This window comes from Ictidomys tridecemlineatus, chromosome 15 (genome assembly GCF_052094955.1).
Source record: "Ictidomys tridecemlineatus isolate mIctTri1 chromosome 15, mIctTri1.hap1, whole genome shotgun sequence".
Lineage (NCBI taxonomy): Eukaryota > Metazoa > Chordata > Mammalia > Rodentia > Sciuridae > Ictidomys > Ictidomys tridecemlineatus.
Genome location: NC_135491.1, coordinates 16,072,354 through 16,088,656, shown reverse-complemented (window position 1 = coordinate 16,088,656; position 16,303 = coordinate 16,072,354). Strand labels below are relative to the sequence as shown.

Here is a 16,303-nt window from a genome sequence, read left to right as displayed (position 1 = left end):
GGTTTTTGAAAAAAAGTCTCATGTTGGGCAGGGCAAATACAAGATCCTGGAATGGCAGGTATGAGAAAGTAAGGAAGGCTCAAAGAACTATAAGGACCTGTTAAAATCCACAGAAGCCAGATAGAATGAGTTCCAATTTATCAAATCTGGGACAAAATTGACCACTGAAATAAATAATAATAATGGATTATAAACCTTTGAATGAAATGGGGACTCTCCAGTCCACACCCAAATATAAGTTGAAAGTTTGATAAAGAATGGGTGAATGGGATGTTTACATAGTCTCATAATATTTCACCATAGAATCCTTATTAATACAAAGGAAAAAAATAATTTTACAGTGTATAACTCTGGCATGTATATCCAAAAGAATATTCCTAATAATGGGACATGTTGTTATCAAGTGCCCCCTGGTAGATCCTGAGAAGAATGCAACATCACTTATGTGGAATTCCTTCCAAAACACATAACCTGATCATGAGGAAACATGAGAGAAAACCATACTATTCTTGACACACTGGCTTATAATCCTCAAAAGTGTCCAGGTTACAGAAATCAAGGCAATATTGAGAAATTGTTTCAGACTAAAGCAGGTAGATACCTGACATCCAAAGGCAATTTTATTCTGAACTGGATCCTTTCTTTTAAAGGATATTATTGGCAGAATTGGTAAAAATTTGAATGGAATCTGAATATCTTGAATGTAGTAATTGTATTATGGTTATGTCTTACTTGACCATTGAGTTTATTCAGGCATGGTATGGTATTAGGTCAGTAATTTACTCTCTAATGGTTCAAGAAACAAAAATGTTCCTTGTACTATACTTGCATCTTTTCCTTGAGACTGGTGAATGGATGGATAAGAAAAACAGCATACTACAGGGACACAGCCACATCAATGTTTATAGCAGCACAATTCACAATAGCGAAACTGTGGAACTAACCTAGATGTCCTTCAGTAGATGAATGGATAAAAAAAATGTGGCATATGTACACAATGAATATTACTCAGCAATAAAAGAGAATAAAATCATGGCATTTGCAGGTAAATGGATGAAGTTAGAGAAGATAATGCTAAGTGAAGTTAGCCAATCCCAAAAAACCAAATGCCGAATGTTTTCTCTGATACAAGGAGGCTGATTCATAGTGGGGTAGGGAGGGGGAGCATGGGAGGAATAGACAAACTCTAGATAGGGCAGAGGGGTGGGAAGGGAAGGGGCAGCGGGTTAGCAAGGATGGTGGAATGTGATAGACATCATTATCCAAAGTACATGTATGAAGACACGAATTGGTGTGAACATACTTTATATACAAACCAGAGGTATGAAAAATTGTGCTGTGTATCTGTAATAAGAATTGCATTGCATTCCACTGTCATTATTTTTTAAAAATCAGTTTAAATTTTTTTAAAAATTAAAAATCTATACTGAAGCTCTATAGGATTTTGTTGGTCATACTTGTACAATTGGTGTCTCCACACAATGTGATTATTGTTGGTTTTTCATGGATCTTGAGATTGGTGCTTGTACTTATCTTCTTGGAGTTTCCAGCCTGATTTGTCTAGAGCTACTAAACAAGCCTGATTTTTCATACCTTATTTTTTTTATCCATTCTCAGTGTGGTCATCTCAGGATATGACAAGGGCTGGAATTGTGGCTCAGTGGTAGAGTGCTTGCCTGGCATGTGTGAGGCCCTGAGTCCAATCCTCAGCACTACATATAAATAAATAAATAAAATATCGGGGCTGGGGATGTGGCTCAAGCGGTAGCGCGCTCGCCTGGCATGTGTGCAGCCCGGGTTCGATCCTAAGCACCACATACCAACAAAGATGTTGTGTCCGCCGAGAACTAAAAAATAAATATTAAAAATTCTCTCTCTCTCTCTCTCTCTCTCTCTCTCTCTCTCTCTCTCTCTCTCCTCTCTCACTCTCTCTTTAAATAAATAAATAAATAAAATATCCATTGAAAATTAAAAAATACTAAAAAAAGAAAAAAATGACAACATCCACTGTGAGGTTTAAATAATGTGTTTATTTTACTATCATATTTTGCAATGCAAATAAAGTAGATAAGTCAGAAAATATATAAATGATTAAGACCAAGAGAAAAGGAAAATTAGAATATACAAAAATTTAAATGTATAGAATTGAGCTTCAAATTTCAATCTGTCTTTCATAGGAAAAACAAGTAAACAAGTCCTGTAAGTATGGGTTATGTGGATACCTCAATTTCATATTTACATTTCAAATGAAGATGTTTCTCTTATACATTAATTTGCAAATTAAGTTTTGAGTTTTCTGTTGGTTTGTTTTGAGACTGGGGGAGTTAAAATCTGGAATTTGTGACTTTTTAAAAGATATCTGAAATAATTTCCTTGTCGTCATCATTATTGTTTTGCCAAGATAAATTAAAATCGATGACAACTTAAAAATAATCTTCCATTATTGAATTCTTTCTTTGCTTGTTTCTCAAATGGTGCTTGTCCTTTGAATTCTGTTGATGACTTACCTTCTTGTCCCTTGTCCCTTTCTCAGTGAATCATCACACCTCACTCTAATGGTTTAGTTATCATTATAGATTGATGACTCAAATTACTCATAGCCATTCCAGTCCCAACTTCATTAACAAACTTAACAGTCTTAATGTTGTCATTACCTGGTTGCTGTACTGACGGCTTGAATTTTACATGCCCAAACTTTCATGCTTATCTCTGTTGTGTTGTGCCTCATCCTGCCTCCAATGAATCACATAACCATTTCTTCTGCCATTCCATCTCTCCAATTTTCCAAGTATAAGGTCTCTTTTGCATATAGTAGATGATAATGAACATTTAAGTTACCTGTAGCAATAAATAAAGCTATAGAGATCATATTCTATACAACTTATTCTCTCCTAGAATACAAAATAAAACTAGATAACTATTAGGTACTTATATAGCTTTTTTAAAAAAACAAATTCTAAGGAGATTTCTTTCTGAAACCAAGGCAATATGGAGTACTTACAGTTGGGATTCCATTCATTTTGGGAGACAAGCCCTGAAACCAAAGAATTGACTCCACATTAGTTTATTTCTGAAAATAAGAAACAGTGCAATGCTGGAAATTTTTATTTGATATCATTACATTGTCTTAGAAGAAGACGTGGGAGTTGGTAAGCAGATGTAAACACAACAGGAAGATTTGTAAAAGGAGTTACAATAATACTGAAGAAAACAATGATAGCTGGGCATAGTGGTACACAACTTAATACCAGCTATTTGGGATTATAAAGGTGGGGATTATATAGCCTAGTGATATACTTGGAATCTATTTGAGATGAATACTTGAATATACTTCATGATGTGTACTTGGAATTATGAAGCTGGGAATATAGCTCAGTATTAAAGTGCCCCGCAAGCCCAAGGCCCTGGGATCAATCCCCAGCATCAAAAAATAAAATAAAATAAAGTGAGTTCAATCCCTAATAACAAAAGAAAAAAGGGAGGGGATACTGGGGGAGGGAGAAAACCATGTTAGAGGAGAAAGGCAGTGAGTTTTTAAATGTTGGAAAAATGTCTTTTGTAACTTCAGACATTAATTTTACAAGGAAATGCTTCTATACATGTGACTCTTTTGGAACAAGTATGAAATACACTTTAGACTTACTTTATCCTGGGGAAAATAATGTAACAGAGAAACATCACAAATATAATAAAGCTGGCAAATCCTGCCGCAGGTCATCCTCTATTATAGTACTCCCCTTTGGTTGTGCTCAGTGTAGGAAAGGCTTCACAGAGGAGTTGGATCTCAGTAGATATCTTGAGTATTCATACCACAGAGAAACTTTATAAGTGTTATAAGTTAGCCTGAAAAGAAACCTCAATTTAGAATAAAATTCATGCAGGAGAAAAACCTTTTGAATGTAAAGAATGGGGAGAAGCTTTCAGTCACATGTCAAAAGTCATTGCACACCACAAAAAATATTGAAGAGAAAAACCCTATGAACATAAGGAATGTTGGAAAGCTTTGGGCCAGATAGAGAAAATTCATTCTGGAGAGAAACTCTGTGAATGCAATGAATGTGGAAAAACCTTCTACCACAAAGGATATTTGTTCATATCTTTGTGCCTGAGTTCATTTCCCCAGATGAATATATTTTAAACAAAAATGTTAATTTATTCTACCTAGTTACTTAAAATATTTCTTATTTTCATGAAAGAAATGTTTCTATTTGAAGATAAATCATTCTTTTAATTTGCTGCATATTTTTCCTTACATAAATGTATCAAAATTTATTGAATCAATTCATTATTATAATTGAATCACTTTACCCAGTCTATTGCTATAACAGTAGTACCACAAATTACATATTTGGGGATATGTCTAGTAATTACTATTGCATAAATTCCTCCAAAAAACCTGGAGAAATTTTCAATTTTGATAGGTATTTATCTATTTCCTTACTTTAGCTTATACCAGTTCAGCCACCCATAAGCAACATGTTTAGGAATGCATTTGCCTACAACATGTCTAAAAGATTAGACACCAGATGTCCTCATCTTGCCAATCTTATGTGTGGAGATCACATTTTTAAATTACACATATTACTGCAAAAGAGGATAAAAGATATATTCATAGTTCTTGCAGTTTTCCTTCTGTGATATATTTTCCCATATTCTAGTAGGTCATTATTTGTCTTTGTTTTTAATGATTTATATTACTCTTTTTGTAGGTAATAAGACTGTTTTGTGATAAAAATTGTGGGGAAAAAAATTCCCATTGTGGGATTTATATTTTGACTTTCAATAGTGTTTCCTTTATAATTTTGCCAAGCAAAAATAGATATTTTCCTACAATTTACACTATTTTTCCTCAATGTATTCTCTAAATTTTTGTTTCATTTCTTAATTCTCTAAACTTCTGTTTTATTTGCATTTAATTTTTCTTTAGACTGTGTATTAGAATTTAAGTTTTTAAATCTCTTCCTTGAGTGCCCAATTACACAAGGGCATTTAATGGATAACCTATATTTTGCAGACTAATATTAAATATCATGTTTACTGTATAAATTATTTTCTGAACTGCTAGGTCTACATTTAATTTTTTCATTTAATTCCTTTGATTCATTATCTGTCTGTAACTACCCGAATTACAAAGTTTCAACTATTGATTTATGCTATACATTTATTTTCCTAAAAGTTTTTAGAAATGTCAAGCATAGGGAAATTATAGGAATAATACAATAAACATATATACCCTTCACCTAGACTTATCATTTTTAATACATTTCCTATTACAAATTTTCTCTTTTTTCTTGCTATTTCTGTGTGTGTGTGTGTGTGTGTGTGTGTGTGTGTGTGTGTGTATAACGACCATTTGAGAAAGTTGCAGAGAGTACTATTATAGCACACATGTCCTATGAACTGGATGTTCTCTAAGATGACCATGACAGAATAAATGTAGTCAGGAGATATAACAATTGCACAATATTATGATCTAATATATGTACATATTTAAATTTTTCTCAAAGCTTTTAAAATCCAAGATACAAAAATCATATGCTACATTTAGTTATCTATCTCATTAGTCTCTTTTTATAATTTATAGCTTTATATTTCAAAATTCCATATTTTTAGTCCCCAGAATGTCCTTCTACATATATTTTAAATTATTTCCCTATATTTGAATTCAGGCTAAATATTTTTGGGACATATTTTGTCTATCTTACAATATCACATAAGGAGCCACATGATGTCACGCTCTCCATTTCTGATTTTAATGTCATTATTAAGGTTGTAGCCTGAAGTCCTATCCACTATAAATCTGTAAGTTTTCCTTTTATTTTTTGGTGGTGGTACTGGGGCTGAAACACAAGGCCTTACACATGTGAGGCAAGCACTGTACCACCAAGCTATGCCCCTAGCCAGTTCACTTTGTATTATTGAGATAACTGTGGATGATGCTTTTACACTTTTGGAATAAATATAGATGAAAATTTGTTTTATTTTTACCTTATTATGGCTGCTAAAAATATTTCCTGGAAAATCTTTATATAACACATAAATAAATATGAAATAATAAATCTAAACCTCAAGATTTGTAACATTTTAAAATCACATTAAATAATCCAAAAATCCCTTAATTAATTGGGTGTAGTGCTATGGGTCTGTAGACCCAGCTACTGTGGAGGTTGAGGAAGGAGGATCCCTTGAGCCCAGAAGTTCCAGGTCTGTCTGGTAACATGGCAAGGTGTGTGTGTGTGTGAAAATACTTTTATCATCATATATTACCTTTCCTTATTTATTTGGGTCTATAGCTGGAGTTTTAAGTAATTCTAGTGATGTATTATATTTCTACTGCAGGCTACACTTTTAATTATTACAGGTTTATCTTATTACCTAATAGTTCTGATTCCGCAGTTGTTACTATTGTTAAGTTCACTGGCTATTCTGATTTAGTTTTCCATTTTCAGACAGTAATATTGATTTATAAAATACTAATTTAAAATAAATTTCAGAGCTTTGAGTTTGTTGGGAATGTGTTTGGGGTAGGGTATGGAAAGCCATCACTAAACTGGGGAGATCAACGGGTAACAGCTATATTTGTTTCATAAATAACAGAATAATTGGAAATCTGGGAGAAACTGCCTTGGAGAGATGGGCTGAATGAGTGAGGGGAAAACATTGTTTTTTATGATATTTCATTGATATTTCATCATATAATGTCTGATGAAAATGAATTTATCTTCATCATAGCAAATCTGCAAAGAACTGAGGTTTTAGAAGATCTTGGTTCATTTTACACATTTTTTATTAGATGTTGATGGGCCTTTATTTTATTCATTTATTTTTATATGGGGCTGAGGATCAAACCCAGTGCCTCACATATGCTAGGCAAGCGCTCTACCACTGAGCCCCAGTCCTAGCCCCAATCTTGGTTCATTTTTATGGCATACTTTAATGTATTTCTCTCTTCTTGTGACAAGTCTTTAAACAGCATTTCCAGGTGAAGCATGCACATCATAAAAATGAGTGGCCTGAATTCTCATATGATTCCCCACAACATAAGCGTTAAGTAGATCCTTCTGGTAACCATTCACCATCAATTGTAAATTTCATCTTTGCTTAAAGAAAAACTAATGAAAGATGGTGACAGTTTCACAAAAAGGGCCCCATCAACATCACCTTCTATCTTCTCTTCCTAGGAAATCTTACTCAGTGGAGAATAGCATGGTGCTTTGGTTGTTATGTAGATGAATATAACCCCTTGAGATTTGTGTATTGGAAGCCTGGTCCCCTTTATGGTGGTGGTGAGGTAAGGATTTGGGGAGTTAAATAAGCCATGGGCATCAACTTCATTGATGGATTCATACTTTCTGTGACAGTATGAATGTTCTTGCTGGGCGTGGTAGTTTACATCTGTAATCCCATCAACAGGGGAGGCTAAGGTGTTAGAGTCTGTAAACAAGTCAAGATGGCACCTGGCATTTTGCAGAGGAAGTGGTTTGTGAAGTAACGCCAGCGAGCCATTAAGTGTAGAGATTCCTTATTGGTTGGCTGCTGTATCTAGTTTATGTTAAGATAAGCTGTGTGTAATGTATATATACCCCTCCAGTCCTACAATAAACGGCTCCCACTCCTGCTGTATCAATGTACACAAGTTGCTCATCACCCTCCGGTTATTTTGCTGCAGCCGGACTGCGGCACTACGGCAGAGGGATTTCAAGTTTGGGGCCAGCCTCAGCAAATTAACAAGACCCTGAACAACTTACCAAGACTTTGTCTCAAAATAAAAAGTAAAAAGGGCTTGGGATTACAAGAATTCTAGCTTTCATGGGACTAGATACCATGAGAATTAGCTGTTATATAAAGAGCAGGCCTGGCCCCTGAATCACTCTTGCTTCCTAACTTTCGATGTGACTGATAACTCCCTCTCAGACATGCTCCCATCATGATGCCATCTCCATGTTGTGATGCAGCCAGGGAGACCCTCACTAGAGGCAGAACCATGAGGCTCCCTAATGTTGAACTTTTCAGCCTCCAAAAGTGAGTTAAATAAGCCTTCTTTCTTCATATATTATCCAGACTTGGGGCTTATTTTAGCAACAGAAAATAGACTAATTGGTATTCATGGCTTTCTGTTATGAGCTCTCACCTAAGTACTGAGATCTGTCTCATCATCTCATCACTTTTCAATTAGGTGAGAACCACCATGTAGGATTTGGGGTCCTATCAAGAATCTTGGCCACACATAAACCAAGGAGTTTTAATAGAGTTTTTTTTTTTAACAATTATATGGAAGATTAAAAGGGAGAGCCCTGGGCTATGTGACTGGAATGGGCAAAAATGTTTAGGAGGTTCTGGGTAAGACTTTCCTGCCCAGGAGAGGTCAGGATCATGAAAACAAATGTTCATATGTCCCGGGAAAACAACATATTTTAGGAAGGACAGGGGATGAATCACCTTGCCTGAGTTGTGGCTTTCCATGACAAGAGATACACATTCCTCCCTGGAATTCAAAAGGGCAGAGTCAAGGCAAGGTTGCTGGCACCACAGTGAACAGAACTAACTACTGATTCAAATGACCATCCTTTCCCCTGCTCCAACCCTGTTCATTTTCCCCACCTACACATCCCCCCTCAATACACAATGTGGGTTGGAGAATGCACAAATCCCATTCTTTGACTAAGCCTGGCCCCTCAGACTCCTGTAGTGATAGAAGGTTGGACTCCAGGGACCTGAATCTGTTTGTAAGTAGCTACCCAGAAGTTCCTTCCTCTATTACTCCTTCTTTCTTCTGAGCAACCCAAAGTTTTTCCGTGGAACAATAAATTCAAAAGGAATTAAATTGTGATCAGAGTCATCTCTCAAGGTTGATTCCTAGCCTCCACGTTACTCCCTTTAAGGTTGTTCTGTGTGAATTTCTAAGAAAAGAACTATGTCCCCCCCAATGCATCTTTTTGGGCTAAAATCCAAACAGAGAAATTCTGTTATCTCTCTAAATTTAGATCCCAATTATAGTCTTCTTGTCCTCAGTTCCATCCTTGTACAAAGGTATAATTTCCTGTTCCAATGTTTTCTGAGACTAACTATATAAACAGTATACTATAATGGAAAGAATACTAGACATCAAGATTTGGGTTCTCAAATTTCCATCTAATGTTTAGTGGGTATACATTAATAAATTATTAAATTATAACATTTTTCTGGGGGTACTAAGTCAAAAATAGAAAAGTATAATAATTTCCAATATATTTAATGTAAAATGAGATATAAGACTGCCTGTATTTGCAGACAAAGAAAGTTATAAAATTCTAGACTTCCTTTTTTTCTTCTGGGAAATTTTTTTTTCACATTTTGAATTATATTTTATTTTAGGGGAAAAGAAAAATTTTAAGAGTAACCTTCATATAATATTATAGAATCTATCTCAATTATGTGAAAAATACTAGGAATTTTAGTAGGCCATGTCATCTGTCAAAACTTATTCATACTTTCTTGTATAGGTACTAGTAGATACAGAAAAACAACACATAAAACTCTGCAATTCAATGGAGGGAGATTAGTCTGTGACACAGATTTCTAATAAAACAAAATAATAATGCCTCCTGAAACAATACTTTAAGTCCCTAAAACATTTTCTCAGCAAAAATGAAACAATACTGTATGTAATGTTTACAGTAGAACAGGCCACATTTAAGAAGAAACCAGAGAACACTACAGAGATTTTGAAAAAGAACAATACTCTTCAGGAAAGAAAAAAGTAGGATAATGGCTTGCTGGCGCATGCCAAAATAGTCCATCTGAAGTAAGGTTCACAATGTTGTCACAAAACTCAGAGAAAACGTCAAATATATGAAAACTATAAGGAAAACAATAAACAAAAGACATCCCAAATATTTAAAATATGTCTAAAAGGTGTTCCAAAGTCAAGAATGGGTAGAGAAGAAAATGATATCCTTTGGTTTTTGGTACCAGGGATTGAACTCAGGGGCACTCAACCACTGAGCCACAAGCCCTATTTTTTTATTTAGAGACAGGGTCTCATTGAGTAGCTAAGCACCTCACCATTGCTGAGGCTGGCTTTGAACTCACAATCCTCCTGCCTCAGCTTCCCAAGCCACTGGGATTACAGGTGTGTACCACTGTGCCGAGCACTATTTTTTTTTTAAAGAGGAAAATTTGTTTTAAAAAAGACAGCCTTGGTGGGTGTGATGGTGCATGCCTGTAATCCCAACAATTTGGCATGCTGAGGCAGGAGGATTCCAAGTTCAAAACCAGCTTCAGCAATTTCGTGAAGCAATTTAGCAAGACCCTGTCTCAAAACAAAAAATACAAAGGCCTGGGGATATGGCTCAGTGCTTAAGTGCCTCTGGGTTCAATCCCTGGAAACAAAAAACAAAAACAAAACCCTCTTGATGAAACAAGACAGGAAAACAATTTTCATTGTCATTTCATTTGTCCTATGTTATAAGGGAAACAAATCAATTATTAAAAATATTTAAAAGGTATATCTGTTACTAAGAATTTTTCTCTTTCCCCATCAAGTTATTGGTCATTTTAACTGATTATAAATTAATATCATTTTAACGGAGTATAAATTAATATCAATGTTTCATATTTTTGGTTTTTTTACCTTTTTTTTTTAACAGTTCAGGGGCCTTGGAGTCATAGGGAAAGTTCCAGCAGTTCAGGCTCCTTTCCATTTTCTCACAAACTGTGCTTCTCTTGTGTGGAACAGACTGGTGATTCAGCTGAAAACAGGCACCTTTCTTTTTAGCTTCCTTCTTTTTCTGATCATTTTCCTTCATGTGTTTCAGGAAGCTGTCTTGGCTCTTTAAGAGTACTTTATATGCTCAATATACACAATAATTCTCTTGGCAAGAATATTGTCCTTAACTTGCTGTTTACAATAGTGCCAGCGTATGCTGGTTAATACTGTAAACTCCTAATTTTGCCATGGTAGCATTTGTGGGGCATTCCTTTTTGAACAGTATTCATTCCTTTAATGTCTATGATGTCACCTTTCTTGTAGGTGCCCATATATGTGGCCAAAGGAATAACTCCATGTTTTCTAAAAGGTCTAGATAACATATATCTGGTTCTTCTCCTCTTTCCCTGTGCGTTCATTTTGGTGAACTACTGTAAGACTGTGGTTCTGGCTGAAAAGCTCTATGCTATTTTTAATTGGCAGAAATCTTTCATGTAGTAAAATTTACCACTTTTCCCATACATATAATTGTATAAGTATATGTAATTTGTGTATGTAATCATATATGTAATTTTTTTGTTCGGTTAGTTCTTCTGCAGGTTTAGAGTCATCAGAGAACTTAAACACTTCATCAGACAAAATCATGATGATCACTTTAGGGTGCTTCTGTATAATAGGAGCTAGAATCCAGGACACCCAACAAGAATAGTTGTGCAATCAGGTAGAATAAAATGCTGAAGAGCAGAATAATTTAAAGGCAAAGATTTGAGTGTTATTCCGGAATGTAGGAAGCAGATGATCTGTTCCAGTCCTAAGCTATAGATCTGAAGTAGGTGTCTGCATGCAATCATCATTATTCAGATCATGATTAAGTCAAAGCAGGATTTTTTTTTTCAACTTAACATTAGAAAAATTGGAATTCAATATCATTACAAATGAATTTTAAGCTTAAGTAGTGAAAAATATATCAAAAGTAAAAACCTCTCTTTCACAGGAATCCTTGAAAAAGTATACTTCACATTTTTCAGAATGAAATAACCAGAGACTATGTAATGTTGACAAGCTACATATAAAACAATTTCCTAGAACTCTGATTACAGAGAATATATATTACTTTACATAATATGCATATATATATATGATTTAACTTGTTAATAGTCTTTTTATAGATCATACATAACTCCATTGGCTAAATCTTATTCAGAGCAAATTTTTGAAAAATTGAAAACACACACACACACACAGGTAACCAGTGAATAAAAAAGAATTCAAAATTAAAACAAGAGTTATCTAGATGTTAATAAAATTTAGGGGCTCTAGCAATATTCAAAGAAAATCTTTCACCTAAAGTGCTTGCAATTTGAGATTGCAAAGGACTATACCTAAGCATTCAAGAAAACACAATAAAAACAAAAAACGAATTAATAAGGAAATGTACTTGTGAACTTAGAATAAAGTAAATAAAAACAATTGAAAGTTTGAAGAAAATCAAGATAAAATTTTTTTAGACTTTTTTAGTAGTGGATAGCATGCCTTTGTTTTTATTTTTATGTGGTGCTGAGGATTGAACTCAGTGCCTCACACATGCTAGGCAAGCGCTCTGCCACTGAGCTACAACTCCAGCCCAAGAGAAAGATATTTGTGAAACAGCAAATGAAATGAATGTGTCTCCTTCAAATAAATATAGAAGTATAATGGTTAAGAATATGAGTAGAGATAATAATACATATTCAGAGATTGAAAATTAAAAGTCAATTACATGCTCTTACAGCAACAAAATTTGAAATACAAAGAAAATGAAACATGGTTTATCAGTTCTAAAATTTACTTTTATCCAATTTTTTAAGATCTCTGAAATTGGGATTAAATGTATTATGTATTACAGATTAATTGGCACAGTTTTAAAAAAAAATTTTTCAGTTATCAATGGACCTTTATATTATTTATTTATGTGCAGTGCTGAGAATCGAACCCAGTGCCTTACACATGCTAAGCAAGCACCCTATAACTGAGCCACAACTTCAGCACCAATCTGCAGCTTTAAAATATTGAGAATATAATAAAAATGACGTCTTACAATATATGGCATTGAAAGTTACATATAATAATAATATATAACCCATAAAATCTCTAAACCTGGAACCATACCCTTTCCTCTTTCATAATGTTCTTCATCTAACTTAATTTACCATACATATATATATATATATATACATACATATACATATATACACACTCTTAGTATGTATATATATAATATATATACTATTAGTATGTATAAAAGATACTAATATTATACAACATACTAATAGTACATATCATATATACTATTGTATACTTTTTTATATATATATACATATACATATATACATATAATACACACATTTTTATATTTCTTTTTATTTTGTAGCAGAGATTAAACCCAGGGGTGCTTAACCACTGAGTCACATCTCCAGCCCTCTGCCCCCTTTGTTTTCCTCTAAGTTGTTTAGGGCCTGGCTGAATTGCTGAGGCTGACTTTGAGAAAGATATTTGTGAACTTGTTATCCTCCTGCCTCTGCCTCCCAAGTTGTTGGGATTATAGGCAAGTGCCACTGCAACCAGCATACTTTCATATTATCTGCAATTATATTCTTGTCCCCCCCCAAAGCAACACATTGTGATAATTAATCTCATTTATTTTTTTCTTTACTATATTTTTTCTTCACTTTTACTTTTCATTATCCTTGGTGTTTTCATTGCTATTCTTTTTCCAACTTCTTGAATTTTTATGGTTAGTTTCTTTACTCATAATCTGTTTCATATTCAAACAGTGATGGGCTTAGAGCTATAAAATTTCCTCAGTGTAAGATCTGGCAGGTCCTCACTGATTTTGCTAACATTTATTTCAAACAAAAATGCAATTTTATCTTGGTATTATTTTTAACTAAAGATTGATGCAGATTGGCACTGAAATAGTATTCAGATTTTTTTATGGAAGGACTACCATAGTTTAATTTTTATTTCCATCCTAGTATTAATTTTATGTTGCTTTTGTCCTCTCATACTTTATAATCTCATATTTTTCTTTAGGGTGAATTATTTTTATTCAAAAAGGAATACATGGTGATCAAACTCTCCTATATTAATTTACATGAACATTTTTCTCCATTATGATGTATTTGTTGTTGCTTAACATATGGTACATGGTCAAAAGCTTTTCCACAAACAATAATATAGCTTGAGAGTATAACAATTATTATTGCTAATATTAACCAAATATTTATTATGTGTTAGGCACAATTATAAAATCCATACAAAAAGCCTCTGAAGGACTCTAATCATGCTCACCTATGCAAAAATTATACCATGTATGGATATAAAAAAGAATCTATAAGTTGACTAACATCAGGGAAGAACTGAGGTCAGAAATGATGGTCAAAGAGAAGTAAAAATCTTTATATAAAGAGATGTATAAATCTTTTACAAGCAGAAGAGATCCATACATTATCTCTGAAATGAATGATAAACAAATAATGCAGACACATTCAAAAGGGACCATCAAGGTAAATGTTTATAATGGTAAAAATTTCAATATTTGACAAAACAGTGGTTTGATAAAGACAAATGAATACTTAAAAATACAATAAAATATTAATAATATACTTACATACAAATAATATTAAAGGTTGGATACAGCATAGCATAATTACATTTAGTTTTAAAAGTAATAGTTAAACCAAAAGTAAAATTTTTCAATATTTAAAATAATGTAAAAATACAATATTAAAAAAATTTTAATATTCACAAGTATGAATTTTTTGACAGTTATAAAGAATGAATATAGATAAAGATCTTCAAATATTTATTTTATCCAGTGATTTTCCCCACTATGATTTATCTTAGGCTTACTGACCTATTAAGCATGTGGGAGGCATTTATGCCTTAATTACATTTGTAGAGATTTTCACCAGTATGAATTTTCTTTTGTCATGTGCTGAAATTCCTTACTTTACCACTTAGTTTCAGTTCATAGAATTCCCTTTGTGCTGGGGATTAAACCCAGGACTTCACACATGCTTAGTAAGTGTTCACACATCCCTAGCCCTCAATTCATAGAATTCGTAATTCACAGAACTTCTCACCATTATGACTTTTCTCATGTTGTTGGAACTCTGAACCCTTCCCAAAAGCTTTCCCATAATTCTTATATTTATAAGGTTTCTCACCAGTGTGAATTCTCTGGTGTTGACAAAGGCTGGAGCCACTACGGAAAGCCTTCCCACATTCCTTACATGCATAAGGTTTCTCACCAGTATGTATTCTTTGGTGTCTATTAAGAGCTGAGCCACTACCAAAGGACTTTCCACATTCTTTACATTCATAGGGTTTTTCCCCAGTATGAATTAGCTGGTGTTGAATAAGTTTTGAGCCACTACCAAAAGCCTTCCCACATGCTTTACATTCGTATGGTTTCTCACCAGTATGAATTCGCTGATGTTGAGTAAGATCTGAACCACTACTGAAGGCTTTGCCACATTCCTTACATTCATAGGGCTTCTCCCCTGTGTGCATTCTTTGATGCTGAATAAGTTTTGAACCACTTCTAAAAGCTTTCTCACATTCTTTACACTCATAGGGTTTCTCACCAGTGTGGATTCTCTGGTGTTGAGTGAGATCTGAGCCACTATTAAAAGCCTTTCCACATTCAATACATACATAAGGTTTCTCACCAGTGTGAATTCTTTGATGTCGAGTAAGGGCTGATCCAAAACTAAAGGCCTTCCCACACTCATTACATATGTATGGTTTCTCACCTGTATGAATCCTCTGATGCCGTGTGAGTGCAGAACCACTACTAAATGCCATTCCACATGCTTTACATTCATAAGGTTTCTCCCCAGTATGGATTCTCTGATGCTGAGTAAGGTTTGAACCACTGCCAAAGGCTTTCCCACAATCCTTACATTCATAAGGTTTCTCACCTGTGTGAATTCTGTGATGTCGAGTGAGGGCTGATTCGAAACTAAAGGACTTCCCACATTCTTTACACTCATAAGGCTTTTCACCAGTGTGAATGATTTGATGTCGAATAAGGCCCGATCCAAAACTAAAGGCTTTCCCACACTCCTTACATTCATACGGTTTCTCACCGGTATGAATTCTTTGGTGGTGAGTAAGGTTTGAGCCGCTACCAAAGGCCTTTCCACATTCCTTACACTCATAAGGCTTCTCACCAGTGTGAATTCTTTGATGATATGCAAGATTTGCACCACTACCAAAGGCCTTGCCACACTCTTTACATTCATAAGGTTTTTCACCAGTGTGAATTCGCTGATGTCGTATAAGGACTGATACAAAACTAAAATCTTTCCCACATTCCTTACATTCAAGGAGTTTCTCATCAGTGTGAATGGTCTGATGCTGGTTACTGAAAGTGGGCATGTCTTCAGTTGTAAAAATCATATGACTGAAATGTCCTTCCTGAGATCCCTGTTTTCTCTCAAACTGGCTTTTATAATCCCAATCACCTCTGAAACTTGAATACTCAATGCTGTATTTTGTAAGTTTTTCCATTATCTCCCATCAGGATGATTCTATTCCATACATATCCTCTTTCAGAAATAATTTCTTGTT

The 16,303-nt window shown here is 34.2% G+C and overlaps 1 protein-coding gene across 1 annotated transcript; it reads right to left on the bottom strand.

Moving 5' to 3' along the window:
- Positions 1-12,181: 12,181 nt before the first annotated feature.
- Positions 12,182-16,243, bottom strand: LOC120883633 (uncharacterized). Its single transcript, XM_021720332.3, has one exon. The coding sequence runs from the start codon at positions 16,241-16,243 to the stop codon at positions 14,780-14,782; it is 1,464 nt and encodes a 487-aa protein (XP_021576007.1). The 3' UTR covers positions 12,182-14,779.
- Between the last annotated feature and the right edge of the window lie 60 nt (positions 16,244-16,303).

Excerpts from the sequence above, each read along its gene's own strand:
- LOC120883633 (XM_021720332.3), bottom strand. The coding sequence starts at position 16,243 with ATGGAAAAACTTACAAAATACAGCATTGAGTATTCAAGTTTCAGAGGT.